The sequence below is a fragment of the Numenius arquata genome, chromosome 8 (assembly GCF_964106895.1).
Source record: "Numenius arquata chromosome 8, bNumArq3.hap1.1, whole genome shotgun sequence".
In the NCBI taxonomy this organism is placed as follows: Eukaryota; Metazoa; Chordata; class Aves; order Charadriiformes; family Scolopacidae; genus Numenius; species Numenius arquata.
The window spans coordinates 32,552,684-32,568,975 of record NC_133583.1 but is presented as its reverse complement, the minus strand read 5'-3'; the positions used below and the strand labels follow the sequence as shown (position 1 = coordinate 32,568,975).

Sequence of the window (16,292 nt, the reverse complement as noted above, 5' to 3'; positions counted from 1 at the left end):
AAATTTGCCCTTTTATTCCCCAATAAGCTGGAAGAGTTGCTCCAGTACCTTTGCAGGACCCAAGCTGCAGAGGGCCCAGCTGGGGGCACAAGGAGGCTTGTTTGGGAAACACAAGGGGCTTGGCATTTCACAGGCTTTGCATCTTCCCCTGCTTCTCTAGCTTCTCTAGCCCGTGGCATAAAGCATGACCACAAAGCATCCAGTGCAGCACAGCATCAGCACACAGAAGAGCATGCGTGCGTGCATATGTGTGCACACACACACGAGCATTCCCATCTTTCCACTCCCAAAGCTGAAGAACATCTGCCAGCGAAACCAAAGAAAGCGCCACACCTGGCTGCATTTGCCTCAAAGAGGTCGCAGACTGCCAGGGTGTCACACAACTGCTGACCCCCTCACATCATGTAAACCCTCCCCTCGATGTCTGTCAACTCAACCTTAAAAAGTTACTATTCCCACTGGAAGGCTCCTCAAGCAGACTCTCTAATGGCTGCTCTAATTTTCAACCTAAATTTATTTGTGGTCATTTTATGTATGCATCTGTTCTTTTACCAGCATTGGCCTTTGGCTGAAATACTGTTTCCCATCCTGATGTATTTATAGATAGCTATCATGGCCAACCCCAGCTTCTGCTTTGCTAGCCAAAGCAAGGTTCCTCAAGTTCTCTCTTGTATGACTGGCTCTCCCTCCCTGTTTAATCCAGCGGCCCCTTCCCTGCTCCAGTCTGGGCTCAGTTCATCTTCCCTGGACACAGGAGATCCGAGTGAGTGATTCTGATGGGTCCCACTCCATTCCTGCATGACACTACCAAGGCTTTGCCATCCTGCCTGCAAGCCTCCCTGCTTCTCCAGGGCACTGATGGCCTGTAGTCACCCCGTGCTCACTCGTTCATTCCCTCCTCCTCCTCCACACTGCTACTTCCCAATCAGCAAGACCTGGGCTCCTAGGAGATATCTTTGCTGTTACTCAACAAGCACATGGCTTTCCATTTCTCACAGCATCCCACATCTCTTCCTCCAGCCCTCAAACTCCTCCAGCCCAGGGTGGCTGCCTCTGTCCCCTCAGCTCTAGGAAACCAGTCAATGCTGTAAGGTGGAAGCAGAAAAACCTGTGACTCATCCCCAACGAGCCCTGCCGGTCACTGCCAGCCACTACGTCCCCTCACCACCACCCAGCACCATCCCAGCACTGCTCGCTTCCCTGCCAGCCTTGAAGAGCTCCTCTTCTCCTTCCCCTCTTTTCCAGTTCATTAACACTTTCCCATAGCAAAAGCTTTACTACTACAAAGAGCAGCTCTACACATTTCCAGGTCTCTGATGCCAGGTTAGCCTGGAGTGACCTACCTTTGGCAAACCCATGATTCATTTTCATCTTTTCCCTTCCAAACCTGCTCCTAAATGGCATGCGATCGAGGTCAGGCTTACAGTCCTATTCCTGCCTGCCTTACTTTTTTTCCCCTCCTCCCCCCACTTTTAAATATAGGCATCGCATTCGCTATTCTCCAGTCAGATGGTGCCTCCCCCAACTCGATGGAGTTGTTAAAAATACTTGTTACCAGACCTGCCATTTCATGTGCCAGCTCCCTCCAAGCATGGGGAGGGGAAGCTATCCTGAGCGCCGGGCTGATGGATGCGATGATCTCGGCGCTTGGCTTCCACATCAGCTGCACTCATGCCTGTGTCCTCATTCCCACTATCCAGCCCTTTATGTTGCCTCTGTCTTGGTGTTGACCAAAAGTCAGGGTGAAATCACCATCTGTGTCCAAATATCCCCAGCCGTCATTTCACCGTGCCTTGCTTCCATCTGCAGAATCAAGGACCGCTCGCTGCCCCTTTGAGCATCCTTCATGAGGTCTGTGTCAGTGTGACTTTTGGCAGCTCCCGTAGCACTTCTTAACTTCTTTTGCACCTAGGTGTAGTTGTCTTGGCTGAGCAGCCCCTTTTCCCATCCCTTTGGGGCACCATTTGTTCTTAATATCCCTCCATAGGCAGTGGTTCATTGCCTTGGTCTGCTGCGCCTTCCCACCATTTTTTTCCCCTTTGCTGAAGGTACCAGGAGACCCTCATGCGCAGAGGTCAGGGTAGACACAGGAAGTTCAATCCCCAAATTACATGAACGCTGTAACTCCTTTAATGAAGAAATTCCTCTCTCCCATCCCTGGTTCCCTGTGCTGGAGAGGAGATCCCATCGCTCAGCCAAGCCCTTTAGGAGACAGAGAAGCTGCCTCATGGCTAATCTTTGTTGCTTTTTCCCTTCCCTTTCAGACAACCACCTTTTCGACATGCACCCCACCAGCCTAAACCACCCAAGCTCTCCCATGGCCACCAGACTGAGAAATGTGTTTGTTGCTGTTTCCAGGTATACATGACACATCAACATAACCAAAATGAGCTTGTTGGTGAAGACTAGGGAGCCACAGCTTCCCCAAAGGGTGGAAGGTGCCCCTTCCTCCCTTTGCACCTACGCACCCAAGGGTGTTTCTCATGCCAAGGCGTTGGTGGAGACCCCCAGCCGGAGCTGAACCACCACACTCACATCTTGGACACAACCCATCCCACTGCCAGCAAAGCCTCCAAGCCTATAAATGACACCACCAAGGAGTGGGAGCAGGACCTTCATGGGGGAATGGAGCCGACACGGTGGGTCCCTACCTGGCAAAGGAGCCCCCGCCGGCTCCCGCTTCTTAACCCCCAGCACGGGGTTATTGTTTCAGCAGCTCTTATGTTGTTTTTTTGGTGTGTGTTGGTTTTTTTTTTTCCTCAAAGGGCGGGAAAAGGCGCAGGGAGCTGCAAAAGCTGGTCTCACTCAGGGGGCCAGAAATCTAAAGAAATCTAAATATATACCCAAGCCGAATGCAAAGCACAAGCTCGCAGCCCACACGTACCCTCCCTCGGGCTGCGTTCACATGGGAAACTTTAGGATTTCTTTGCTATGGGGAAAGCGGGGGGAAATAACAATAATAAAAAGACGACCTACAAATTCAGTCTCTCCTACCTAAAAATAAACAGAAAGCGAGTTCTGGCTGTACAGGGCTCCTTTAATGGCCACTCATTGCCCACCAGCTCGGGGAGGGGAACTGGAGAGTGAGGCTGTGCGCACTCAATTCATTTGGGGAACAGCAGGACATGGGGAGCCACCGGACTTCATTCACACAGCGATCTGCCTTCGTTGACTCTCCAGTGTCTAGTAACAGGGCTGGGATCCCACTTCAGGTCCTACAGACCTCCATGACCAGTTTGGCCAACATCAACTGCCCATGCTGATGCCCCATAGGCAGTCAAGCCCCCTGTCAAAATCCATCTGCATTAGGAGAGAGTCTCTGTGATTTCTGTTTGAATCCAGACCAAAACAGCACATAATTAGATTGGGGTAATATACATTCATTACCGTAACCAACTGGCCATGACGTGCTCGCGCGATATGGCAGTGATGTGCTGTAGGGGAGGAGAAAGATCCACGGGACCTCCAGCAGCATGGGTGGCCCCATCCTGCTCTCATTGTAGTCCTCTGCTGAGGATCTCCCACTCCATGGAGAGGTCCCACAGGGATCTGTGGCTTTGCCTGTATTGCAGGCAGGCTTTAATGAGCAGGGACAGGGTGATCAAACTGTCTCAACCACCACAGCCAGGCAGGAGAGGTCTGCCTGTCCCCCAAAGCAGAAGGCTTTGCCCTGGGTGCATTTCCTGCCTTCCCCAGCACTTCCTGATGGCTTGGGCAGCAGAGCAGACCTGCTGGGACAGCGGGTGTGAAAACACCGCAGCTCTCATGATTTGTATGCCAAATCCTCGGCTTGGCAACTCTTGATGGGCTTTGCCTCATGGTGACACGCACCATGCCCCCATCACGGCTGATGCCATCCCCCCAGCATCACTTCCGCAGCCCCCAACCTGATCTTCCCTGCAAACCACGGCTGCATCCAGCTGAGAAACACACGCAGGCCAGCAGGAACAGCCTCGAAATCTCCATACCCCAGCAAAAAGGAGGAGAGAAAAATGAAAAAAACCCACCTTATAGCAGATTCCCTGGCCTAACCAGTTCCCTCAAGACCTTGACACCCGCTGCTGCTCTCTCCAGCGCAGTAACAGATCTCTTTCTTCCCTTTAATAGCAGTAATTTAATAGCCCTCCTGCATGCAGGGCCATGCTTCGCTCCCCGCCAGCCCTGCCTGGTATCCATCAGCGACCCCGGCGCTGGACAAGATCTGAATGAAAATGCTTTGCTTTTCCAAATCAGGTTAATGAGGAAATTGGTACATTTCCTTTGCAGGGCCGGGGCTGACCCACAGTGGGATGCATCCTGCCATGGCCCTATGGTGGGGTCTCCAGGCAGGGTGGGCACCTCCTGCCCGATGCCCTGCCTGCAGCGCTGCCTTTTGCTGGTCCTGGGGATGCTCTGAGGTGCTGAGGGCAGGCAGAAGTCCCTGCAAAGGGATGCACAAAGCTCAGCAAAGCCTGGCAGCAGGTGGGCACACTCGTGTCTGTGCGTGTGTGCGTGGAAGGGGAAGGAGTGGGGAGACAGGAAAAAACCCAATATATTTCATTTTTCTAAGTGGAATGCAAAAAAACGCGTTGCTAGAAGCGTTACTAAAAATCAAGTGTTTTCAAAACATTTGAAATAGGCATGGAGACCAATTTTTGTTCTGTTCTCTGAACCACCAAGTAATTGCACCCAGATGGCTTAGCATCGATCCGTAGACCCTGTCCCAATGCGTGCCACCACCGCCTCCTCCTCCTCCTTTCCCCCCACCCATCCCTGGCTGTGACCCCTCGGCTGCCCCCACTTCTGCTCCCGAACCCCCACCTTCCTCGACCCCTCCTGCACCTTCCCCAGCCCCAGATGAGGGCAGTCCCCTAACTGCCCCGCAGGCAGCGTGAACTGTTCCTGATGGAGGATTTGCAAAGCTCGGTAGCCTTCCTTAGACCCAGTGCTCAGCTAAGGCAGTGCCGGCATTCCCAGTGCAGATCCTCAGCATTGGGTTCGGACACCTGCCAGCGCTGCTGCCTCTCTGGCTGGACCCGAGCCTGCATGCTTCAGCGGGACATGGTTTTCATGGGATCATGATTTTGGGGTGTTTTTTCAACGGGGCTTGGTGATTGCCAGGCTGGATCCCTGCTTTGTTTTGAGCACACCGCAAGCCCGGAGAGGCAGCTCGAACCCCATGATATGTTTCCTATATTCAGGAACATCCCCAGCTCCAGTTGTGATGCTCTGGAGCAACAGACCCACGTGCGACCTCACTGAGGACCCCAGTTCACCCCAATACACCCACAATCCAGCCCTGATGCACAGCAGCACACGCACCACCAGAGAGGCGCGAAAGCAGCTTTGCGAAGCCAGGACAATTTCCAGCGCCAAACCCACTAATGAAATTACAGATCCTGGGCTTAACAAAGATGAGCAATAGGGGGGCCAGGCAGCACTGAGACACATCCCCCCCCGCCACCTCCCCTCCTCGAGGCTGGAGTTGTTCAGCAGCGTGGGGCATCGGTGCTGGAGCATCGGTGCCTCCACCAGCCCTTCGGCTCCTCCACTCCTGCCAGCAGACGGTCTAGGAACAAGACTTTCCCGTGCGGGCAGGGAGGAGGGTGTGGGCAGGGAGCTTTTGATAGAACATGCCTGCAAAGCTGGGGATCCAGCAGACACAGTTTGTTTCTTGCTGTGTCATTTCAGCACACACACACACAGAGAGGGAAAAGGGGGGAAAAAAAAAAAAAAAAAAAGAAAAAAAAAAAGTCAGGAACATTTGGCAAGCTGGTGAGGGTCTGGCTTTGCTGAGTGTGGAGAAAGAGCCATTCCTTCCAAAGGGAGAAGAGGGTAAAGCAGGCTGGCTGCCGAACACGTGTGCCTGCTGGGGTTGGGCTCCAGCACCCACGGCTGGCAGCACACGAGCTGCCAGCTCAGGCACCAACAGGAGCCTTTTGGGGGAAAATAGCTCATTTCGTTAAAAGTTAGGAAGGTTTTAAATCTTTAGGGTGGAACTTAAAGTCTCCTCTCTGAAGTCCTCGCTAACTTAATCGCACTTAAACCAGCCAGCATTTAACATTTCAGAGGAAGAGGTGGGAAGGGGCTCTGTCCTGCAGTGCCACAAGCACCGGGGACTTTTTGGCAGCCCCTGTCCCCCCCACAGAACACCTCACTTCGCCCGCATGGCCGGGAGCTGCCAGGAATAGCTGCAGAGGCATTAAGATCTGTGCTTGCTGCTGAGCTGCTAAGAGCACTGGGTGTTGATTAAATTTTCATACCTCCCCGACAGGATATTTTTTGTGTTGCATTTTAATTTAAAACACACAAGAAGGGACTCCTTTTTCCCTTTGCAAGCATTCCAGCTCGAGAGCCTGGCATCGTCCCAGGGCACAGAGGGCTAAAAAGCCAAGCGGTTTCCCCCTTTTGCCATTCCTCCCACCTCCTCTGCTCTCCAGCCTCTCTCCGTCCTCTTCCCAGACGCCAGCTCTAGCTAGCACCACTCCTTGCTAGGAGCCACCATTATCCATCACACTCCCAGCTTCATCCTCCACAGTGCCCAAAGGAGCAGCAGGGCAGACTCAGCCTCCAGACGTAACACCACTGCTGTACTGAGCTCCTCCAGTGCTCTGCCCATCACCGTGGTGTCAGGGCAGATGCTGGTTTGGTGGGTCTTTGCACCACTGGCCCTCGCTGCAGAGTCCCTACAACCTTTGGGATGTGGCTGGCACCACTGCAGCTCTCACCTTGGCAGCAGAGACCTCAGGGGACCAGCACCGATGTCCAAAGGAGCTGCACCAGCTCCTGGAAGCACCAGGGCTCAAGGAGGCTTCCCAGCTCAGCTCCAGGTCCAAGCAAAAACCAACAGGAGCAAACTCCTCTCTGGTCAAGTCATTATTTTCTCTGGCCCCTGGCTGCACATAAAGCCAGGCAGTGCCTTCACTCTCCAAAAGGCAAGAGGAGAAGCACACCAAGACCTGCATGATGCTCAGGTCCTGCTCACACTGTTCGCACATGGGTGCTTTGGGAAGGGCAGCTGAGTGCTGAGCATCCCAAGGGACAACTATGACACCCCAGGAATTTATGCCAACAAGCAATGAGCAATTTTGTACACACACACGGAAAAATAACTGGTTTGCACCACATTCCTCCTCTGAGCCGAACCAAGGCCACTCAAATAGTGCAGCTAGGGACCTGGCAGGGAGCAGGACAGACAATCCTTGCACCCATTTCCAACCCATGTGCTCCAGCACAGCCAGTGGTTTAACACATCTCCCTTTATCAGGGAGCCCCAAATCAGGGCTGTCTGAACAGTCTCTGTATCAAAAAAGGATGGATGTTTCACATTTGAAAATCTGGCTCCAGTAGAAGATCTCAGGTTTGGTGCTTCATGGTCAAAACTGGCTCAAGGCAACTTTTGAAAACCCAGTCCCACGCTCAGCAGCAAGAAACCCCGACCCGTGCACGTGGTGAGATTCCTCTCGCATGTGGTGAGGTTCACCTTGGCCTTTTTGCACCCCACATTTAGAGGAGAGCCCCAAACACCAGGGTGACACCGGTCCCTGGTCAGCGCTCCCGCAGGGTCTCCTCCCCTTGCATCCTCCCGGCCACAGCACCTCAGGCATGCAGGAAGCACGTGGCGCCTGAGTCACGCTTGCTGCAAACCCCCTTCCTTGCAGCAGCTTGGTGTTTTACAGCTGCTCTTGCGGGTGTAAAGTCTCTGCCGCCAGTCTCCACACACAGGGCTCATGCTTCACACCCAAGGAGCGTGTTCGCAGCCACAGGGTGGTTTGCAGGCGGCTGTTCGGCTCTGCACGGGGCTGCGAGACCCGCACACCCCATCTCCCCTGAGGCTACGGCACACACATCTGCCCACAAGCACTGCCTTTCAGGAGGTGCTTTGGAAGCTGCCAAGGACTTGATTCTCTTCCCCCCCCCCCCCCCCCCAAAATGCTCTCCTCCTACTGCAAAAGCACCCAGAAGGCTCCCAGCACCTAACCCTGGTATCTCCTAAGGCTCCTGGCATCTTTTTGCCCTCCTGCTTCCCTACAGTCCTAATCCCTTGTGCCACAAGATGCCTTTGGGTTTATAGCAAGCAACTGTGGCCGACTAGCTCCCATTAGGCCTTGCCAAGCATTTTTAATTAGCAGCATGGATGCTCTGCCAGTGCTGCTTTAATGCGTGTGCTTAGGAGGCAAATTGTTTTCACTCGTGGCTGCTAATAGCCATGGCCCTGTGCAAAGTCAAGTTGGCTCTTTGCATGACCCAGCTGCAGCTTGGTTATCACTGCCGTGCAGGTACTCCTGCCTGTCTGCAGGTTGCTCCGACTCTCAGGACTTTACTGGGGCCACAACATTAGGATCGGGAGTTCAAGCTGACGGCCAGATCCATGCAGGGAAACAGGCTTTCCCTTCACAGCAGGCTCTGGTTCTCTACACTGGCCGTGCGCTTGGAGCCTCTCCCAGCATGAGCAGGGTTGCCCGGAGCCATGGGTGGACATGTGCCCAACGCTTGTATCTGTGACCCCCTGCAACCTCAGCAACCACTTGCAACTGCCACCACTTGTACCTTGTGGCAGCCACAGTCCCCCATGAGCAACGCTGTGCAGGAGGTGCAGGCAACCCTGGCTCCCCTGCCTGCATCCATCCACATTCCCATCGCTCCCACAGCTACAAACAGCAGCTTTCTCCATGTGCTTGTGTTTTCCTTTGTCCTGAACTAACCAATTCCCAACATGGTTCCCGTGCCACGTGGCTGGTGTTCCGGGCTCCGGAGAACATAGAGCAGTGCTCTGGGCAAGGGACAGAGCCGGGACAGGCAGGGCTGACCCTTCTCACCTCAGAGCCCACCAGGCCCCAGCACGTGTTTGCCACGGGTGTGTTTTTCTTCCTGTCTCGGCTTCTGGCAGCGCCGGGGGGAAGAGGAGAGTGGCAGCTCCCGGCAAGCCAGGCTCCTCCTCGCTACCTGCAAGCACAGCGGCTGAGCACTTCCAAATGGGAAAACAAATAAACAATCTCAGTGAATAAATACAGCCTCTCAAGCTGGCATTTCAGAGGAAATCACGACTTCGCACTCCCCTCTTGTTAGCTCCCTAGGATGGGGGGATCCAGGCTGAGCATCTGGTTGGATGGACTTGATGATCTTAAAGGTCTTTTCTAACCCAAACAATTCTACATGAAGCCACCAGCACCACCGAGCGCCTGTGCTGTGCCAGGTCAGCCCCGGTGCTCAGCACCCCACGGCATGGCCCTGCCACTTTCCCCCCCCCAGGCCCCAGCATCGCTGTTTAAAGACAAAACCGCAACCCAGCTCCTGACCCGTGCCGGCACACCAGCAGAGGCGGAGAAGTAGGACAGCAAGTCTCTTCGCCAGCATTATTTTTCCCTCTGGTCCCAACAGAAACCTGGTTTCCCAACAGAAACCAGGTCTCAAGCCAGCCCAGGGAAGGGGCGTCTGCTCTAGTATAAAAAGAAAAGCAAAATACTCCTTAGCCCCTGTTTCGGACAGCAGAGACAGCCAGAGGAATCACAAAGCCAAAACCCTCCTCTAAAAGAAATTAAAGTCCTTAAGGCTTCCAGCGACAGGAGCTGGAAAAGCTCTAACAGCCCACAGTTTAAGTCTTTTTCTCTCTTTTTTTTTTTTTTTCTTTTTTAACCTCTACTGTGATTTCTGCCTACCAAGACCGGCATTGCACGCAGGCAAGGCTGATAAAAACAAGGCAAAAGGCAAGCACATCCATGAAACAACACACGTGGAAAGTACCACAGGGCCAATTAGCTTTTCGTGAAGCTATCTACAAATTCCAGGAGCGCACTTCTAGACCTGGTACAATTGTGGAAAAATGGATCTTAAAATCACGATACAGTTACACGGGGGAATTCTATAGTAAGCAATTTTCTTGAGATACGGCTCAAGTGGTTTTCTTGCAATCTCCACCTCCTCTGCAAGGCTGCGGCGTTAACCTGCAAGGACGCAGCCTCCCACCGCTGTACTCTGGTGGGAAAGCAGACAGTCCCCCACCAACCTACCCCAACCTGAGGCACGTGCTGGGCAAGGTCCATGCTGGTTAGTAGTGGGAGCCTGCTCTGTTTTGCTGCTCCAAATGATGAAGGTGATGGTAGAGCATCCCAGTGGCTTTTGACCCCCTGCCCAGCCCTACTCCAGCATCCCCTGAAGACCACATTTCTCATATGTACCCCCATTTTTCTATTAAAAAAAAAATAATAAAAAAAGCAGAAGCCCATTTCGCTGCCTCCAGGCTGAGCGTCCATATCCTTTGCAACCCAGAGGCACCCTGTGAGACAGCCCACGTCCCTGGGGAGGGCGGGAGGTGCAGCCTGACAGTGCTGGGAACAGTGTCCGTCCCTCGCCGCCTCCCAAAGTGAATCAGCAGCATTTTACTATACCAAGGCCCCAACCCTCATTCAATTAAAAACCAAATAAGGTCCCTAATCCTTTCCATTATAGGTAAGTAATAACTGGTTCTTTGCAAAGGAGCAGGAATGGGAGGCACCTTACGGGCCTGGCCATCAGGGACACAGTGACTGAGCACCTCTGCCCGGCATTGCGACTGGTGCTGGGAAGAGTATTCAGATACCAGGGCTGTGGCTCCCCAGGTGACCCAGAGAGCTCCTGATTTAGCGGCTATGGTGGTAAATAAGAGAACCCACAGAGTAGGTCCTGCAGAGCATGGTTATCAGTGCTCCCAACAGCATCTCCCACCTTTACCCCCCCCGTAAGATCTAGATGGTGGATCAGCACATCCCAGGTATCGAATGGATCAGCTCCAGCCTTCCCAGTAAGGACACCCTAAATGGCAGGAAAACAGAATATTTTGGGAACTGCTGGTACAAACCTTCAAGGTTGATCAGACCACAAATTGCCCATCTATGTAGCTCACCAGCTCTTTGCACACTGCAACTGGAGCTCCAGCACAGGCTGCTATTTGCCGCAGATGCCAAAGGACGGAGAGGAGGGGACATGGGGAGCACTGGTGGAACCGACCTCTGGCTTTTGCAGAGAGCCAGACATTAATACAAGAGAGAAGGTTCATGGCAGTTTGCCGGTGCCAGGCATGGGCAGTGGCACAGCGGTGCGAGCAGGCAGGAATTGCCCAGGAATTGTTCAAGGCAGAGGAACCACACCACCAGGCAGGAAGAATCACCTTTCCCACTATACTCAATTATGCCTGGACAATAAGGATTGTAGTTAAGTCTCTAATCCCATTGATACACCAGAAGCAGCCTAGAAATGTTCTTTTTTTTGGTCTGAACTCCCAGGTGGTTCAATCCCGCCTAAATCCCCCAGCAAAGCAGCAAGATCTTGACAGCACCATCTCCTTTCAGGACAAGGAAAACCCAATCCTCGTGGCACAGTTAAGCCCTTGATATGAACTCTCCCCTTTCTACCCTAGTCTGGGTTTCATGGTCCGTCTGCTGGCGCACACCAGCCTGCACTCCCAGAAGGACCCTGGGATGGGCCGAGCGGGAGGGGGACCCCAAGGCTGGCAACACAGTGCCCTCGCCTGGGGTTAAAAACCAGTGTTTCTGCTCACAACCAAGTAACTTTCAAGGCATGTTTCCCCATTGCAAGCCATCCAATTTGCCTCCCGCAGAGCAATGCCACTCTGCAACTCTCCCAGCACTATGGGACCAGGGTATAAAAACATTCCCAGTGCAATGACGCCAAAATTGATGCTGAAATTAGACTGGGAACAGAACTGGCATGGTTGCTTCTAGCTCATAAACTAAAACTTATGTATATGGCCAATCGCCCACAAATACATTGCACTTTGTGATTGCCTGTAGCTTTTTTCCTGCTTCCAGCTTTGCCCCCAGGTTGCTCCCTGGGCACCTCAAGGGCTCGGGCATTGGCAAATTCAAGCAGCTACAAACCACAGGAACCCAGCCCAGTCATTCCCTCCTTCGTCAGCACTGACAGATATTTGCAGCACAAATACCAAAGATCTCAGCTCCCTGTCGGACACCGAAATGCCACCCCTGACCCAGTGAAGGGGTCTGAGTCCAGCTCTGAGGCTTCTCAAGGCCACCACAGGGCTGCAGGCACATCCGCTGCCTGGTCTGCAGGGAGAGTGGATGCACAGTGCCCAGAAACCACGTCCACTCTTACAGAGCTGTCCTAGGGAGTGCAGGAAGAAGAGGAGGGAAGGAAGGATGCCTCCCCAGGGACAGCCCTCAAGCAGGAGGCTTGCTGCAGCCTATGCCCACAAGGCTTTACTCTCCGCAATGAGTTGCACAGCCAGCCCAGAGATGGGGGACAAGTCCTTAGAGCTCCCTTTGCCCAGAGACATGTACCACACACCCCTCTATCCCCCATCTCCTGCCCAAATGGGAAGGACCGGCCTCATCCCCATCACAAAGGAAACTCAGGATCTTATTGGTTTCCAGCACACTAAAATACCGGCTCCAACTCCCCATCCCCAGCTGCCCAAAGAGACCACAGAGCAGGGCTACTCACATTGTACAGGACTGTGGTCCACCCTTCCATGGTGATGCACTGGAAGACGGTCAACACAGCAAAGAGGATGTTGTCGAACTGCGTGATCCCGTCATTGGGACCGATCCACTCCCGGCATTCGTAGCCCGGGGGGCAACCCTGCACCCCACATGGATGAGGGGGGTCCAGCTCCTCTAGTTCACCTGCAAGCACACAGCAGAGAGCCAAAGGAGGCAGAGGTAAGAGAGAGGCAGGGGACTGGCGAGGCAAAGAGCCTGAATGCAGATGCACTTGGGGCAAAGTAGGGGGCCCTGCTGGGACTAGCCCTGGCTGCACACAAACTGCTCCCATAAGAAACTGGGACATCCTGAACACAACCAGGTGATTAAAATGCAGGATATTCTCAGCCCTGGGCTTCCCATGACAGCAACATGTGCTCGTCCTAGCTGTTTTCCACCCATGGGATGCAAAGGGGGTGCAGAGCCCTTCTCCCCACCTGAATTGTTTGTGTAGCAGGCTCGGTGCAGCTTCCCACTGTAGAACTCCAGGCCGATGATGGCAAACATGAGGATAGCAAAAAAGAGCAGCAAGCCAATCTGGAGGAGAGGCACCATGGCCTTCATGATGGATTTCAGCACAATCTGCAGACCTGGGAGGGGAGAGAAAGAGCACAGCTCAGCCTAGTGATGCAACCCCCCTGGCCTGGGGCATGTCCATCCCACCTCTGGCAAGAGGAGGACAGTGAACTGAGAGGACAGACAATCATCAGACAGATGCAAGAGGTCAGCACAGCCTGGACCATCCCTTTGGGCAGCTGAGGAAAGCACCATCCCCGGTGGAACAGGCGGGACAGGCTGCAGAGCAAGACTCCAGGAGGACTGGTTTCTGGATCTGGTCCCCCCTCTGGTATCCTGTCTGTCCTTGTCTCACCTGGACTTGGTGAGACATGATCTGTGCAGCTGCTCTGTCCCCTTGCTGCCCCCAAGGCACAGATCCAGCACACCACCCAGCCGGTGCCCAGGGCAGGAAGGATGGGAGGACTGGTGCCGGCAGCAGCCTAGTTTCTTTATTTATCCCCGTGCCTGCAGATGAAATCTTGCAAAAAAAAAAGATGAAAACTCCCCTGAATAAACCTCAGTCCTGAAAGGATCCACCCACTGCCTTCTGGCCAGGGAAGCAGAGCCGCTGGTGGGCCCTGGTGAGCCGCTGAGCTCAGCCTTGTACCAGCACAGAACAGGCTGGGTGGGGGAAAATGCCACCCAGGGACACCAAACACTGCCATCCAAGAGTCCCCTCCCCTACAGGCTACCCAAGGGCTGGCTGGGAAAATGGCACGTGAGATCCCTGCTCCGTGGGAAGGTTTGTCCCCCTCTTCCCTGATTGCACCCCACATCTCTGAGATAGCATGAGGACCCCTCTTACTATGAAGGACCTCAGGGATGGATGTGGACACCCTGGGAGGAGCACCCAACTTACTGGGAATGCCCGAGACAAGCTTCAGAGGTCTGAGCACTCGCACGGCCCTCAGTGTCCGCAGGTCCACATGAGTGTTGAAGTGTGTCCCAGCGGTGGCAAGGATGCTGCGGGCAGACAGGGAGAAAGCAGAGTTAGCCCAGGCAAAGCCCTCGGCCACCCCAGTGCCAAAAGCCATGTTCTCACACCAGGCTAGGGGAAGTAACGAGGACAACCGTGTCCCTAGGCAAGTACAGAGATTCAGTGCCTCCCAAAGCCCACATGCCAGTGAGCCCCATTTGATTCTGGCACCAAAGCTCACGGGCCACTATGGTCAGCCAAAGCCACCCAGGGGCCACCCAGCCCTGGCAGCCCTGCATGGATGCCCCCCATATGCCATGATGGCTGGGGACATCCCCATGCCACAGCGCTGGCCATCACCCATGCCGTGCAAACACACTCTGGGGTCTCAACACTGCCAACACCATGCTCATCACAGCTGCATGGGTTTAACCTCCCTTGCAGGCAGGGGGTACATGGACCAGAGATGGTGCCCCAGACATGGGGGTCGTTCCCCTGATGGTCACCCATGCTTCTCTGGCAACACCTACAGCCATCAGCTGCTCTGGCTTTTTCCACACATGGAGCTTCCTTAGAGTCCTACCTCTGGGATTGCCGAGAAGGAGCTGAGAACCTTACACGCATTCAAAAATCTACAGTAATGAAAGTTTGATGACCTTGGAAGGCAACCGGCAGGCACAGGAAGGACTCCAGAGATTTTCTTTTAAAACACAAAGATTTTTTTCAAGCCCATCTCTGGAAAACAAACTGGGGCAGAAGGGAGCTGGTGCACACCGAGTCCAGTAGTGGAAACACTCGGGGGAAATGAGATGCTGCAGCTCAGGGATGCCGGCAGAACCACAGGAGCACAGATGGCAGTGCCAGAGCTCATGGACTCCTCTCCCATCTGGGCTCAGTCCCTAGGTGCTGGGTGAGGAGGACGAGGGGGAGTTGCAGTAGAGAAGCAGGGGACGGGAGAGGAGGGGATGGGGAGGAGAGCGGGACAGAGGGAGGCAGCAACCTCAGGGTTGTTTGCAGCAATCCAAAAACCAAGGGAAATTGGGTCATTGTTCCACTAATTCATCTAATTACAGGCCAGAACAGCTCTCTGGCGCGCTGAGCAATTAGCACTCTTTCTCTCCCCCTCTCCCTGAGGTACTGCAGGTACCAACCTGCCCCTCCAGAAAGGCGGCTGGGTTTCCTAGGATACCCCAGCCACAAAAATGCTCTCACATCAGCAAACCTCTCACATCGACTCCTTTTCCTAGCCTCCTCTTCTTCCCTACCCCGGCACAAGTGGTCAGCTGCAAAGCCTGGCTCCAGCAGCAGTTGGGATGCATCATCCCAGCATCACACACAAATCCCTGTGTATCAGGCTGCTTATCCCCAATATATATGGGCATCTTTTACCCTTTTTTACCCTTGATGGCACTTTCGCTTTCCCCTGTCGCCCTTCAGCATGGTCCCTGTGCCCCAGCACATGACCAGCCACCCCTACCCACGGGGCTGAGGGGAGAGCAGAAAAGGGATTTAAGTCAGGAACACCCAGAGGCTGGGGAGAGCTGTGTTGTTGAATTGGTTATAAGATCAAAATCAATAAGTATGATAAAGCACGGCCACTCAGCAGCACGTGAGAGAGAGAATAGCATGGGTACTTTCATCTCTTTCATGCAACCTGCCAGCGAAAGCAAACCCAGTGCTTCCCAAAATACCAGCGCAGAGGACATGCTGCACCCAACGCTGCTTTGGAGACCCCGAGACCCTCCTTCAGCTTTTTCTCCTCACACCCCAGTGCCTGGTGTCCAACCAGCCTCCCAAAGGGACAGGGGAAAGGCACTTGCAGCCCCTGTGCTGACTCCAGCTGGGGCTGAGCATCTCCAGGAGACCAGGGATGTTCCTAGGCTGGATGCGGGCTCCAGCCCTTCTGCCGAAGGCTTGCCAATGCAAGCCCAGCACTGTGAAAAGCCCAGCTGGAAGGCTTCTGACAGCAGAGCGGGATCGACAGCTCTCTCCTACCACCACAGAGCAGTACGAACAGTGGTCCTACACAACCAGGCGGAGTGCTGGAGGTGGAGCCATCACTGCTCCTAGCCCCACCACACATCTCCTCCCCAGGGCAGGACCATCACTGGCTGCCCATTGCGGCGGAGGGTAGCAGAGCACCCTGGCTGCAAAGTCCTCCGCTAACCCAGATTTGTTTGAAGGGCTCGGGAGCTGTCGCGCCGAGCCTTCAGGCAAGGTTCAGGCGATTTCAGGGCACTACTTCCCAGCGCTCTAAATTAGCTGCTAAGAATGGGACTCCTCTGTGGCAAGGTGACATGCTCCTTGTCCTCGCTGGGGGACAAGGGACATCACGAGCTCTT

The 16,292-nt window shown here is 54.1% G+C and overlaps 1 protein-coding gene across 1 annotated transcript in view; it reads right to left on the bottom strand.

The window, feature by feature from the left end:
- The window catches only part of CACNA1E (calcium voltage-gated channel subunit alpha1 E), a 95,657-nt gene that overhangs the window by 61,158 nt on the left and 18,207 nt on the right, over positions 1-16,292 (bottom strand). Inside the window, exons 4-6 of the mRNA XM_074151770.1 lie at positions 13,894-13,997; positions 12,914-13,066; positions 12,439-12,620 (exon numbers count right to left, since the gene is read on the bottom strand). Coding sequence (XP_074007871.1) covers positions 12,439-12,620; positions 12,914-13,066; positions 13,894-13,997 — 439 coding nt within the window. The remainder of the gene's footprint in view (positions 1-12,438; positions 12,621-12,913; positions 13,067-13,893; positions 13,998-16,292) is intronic.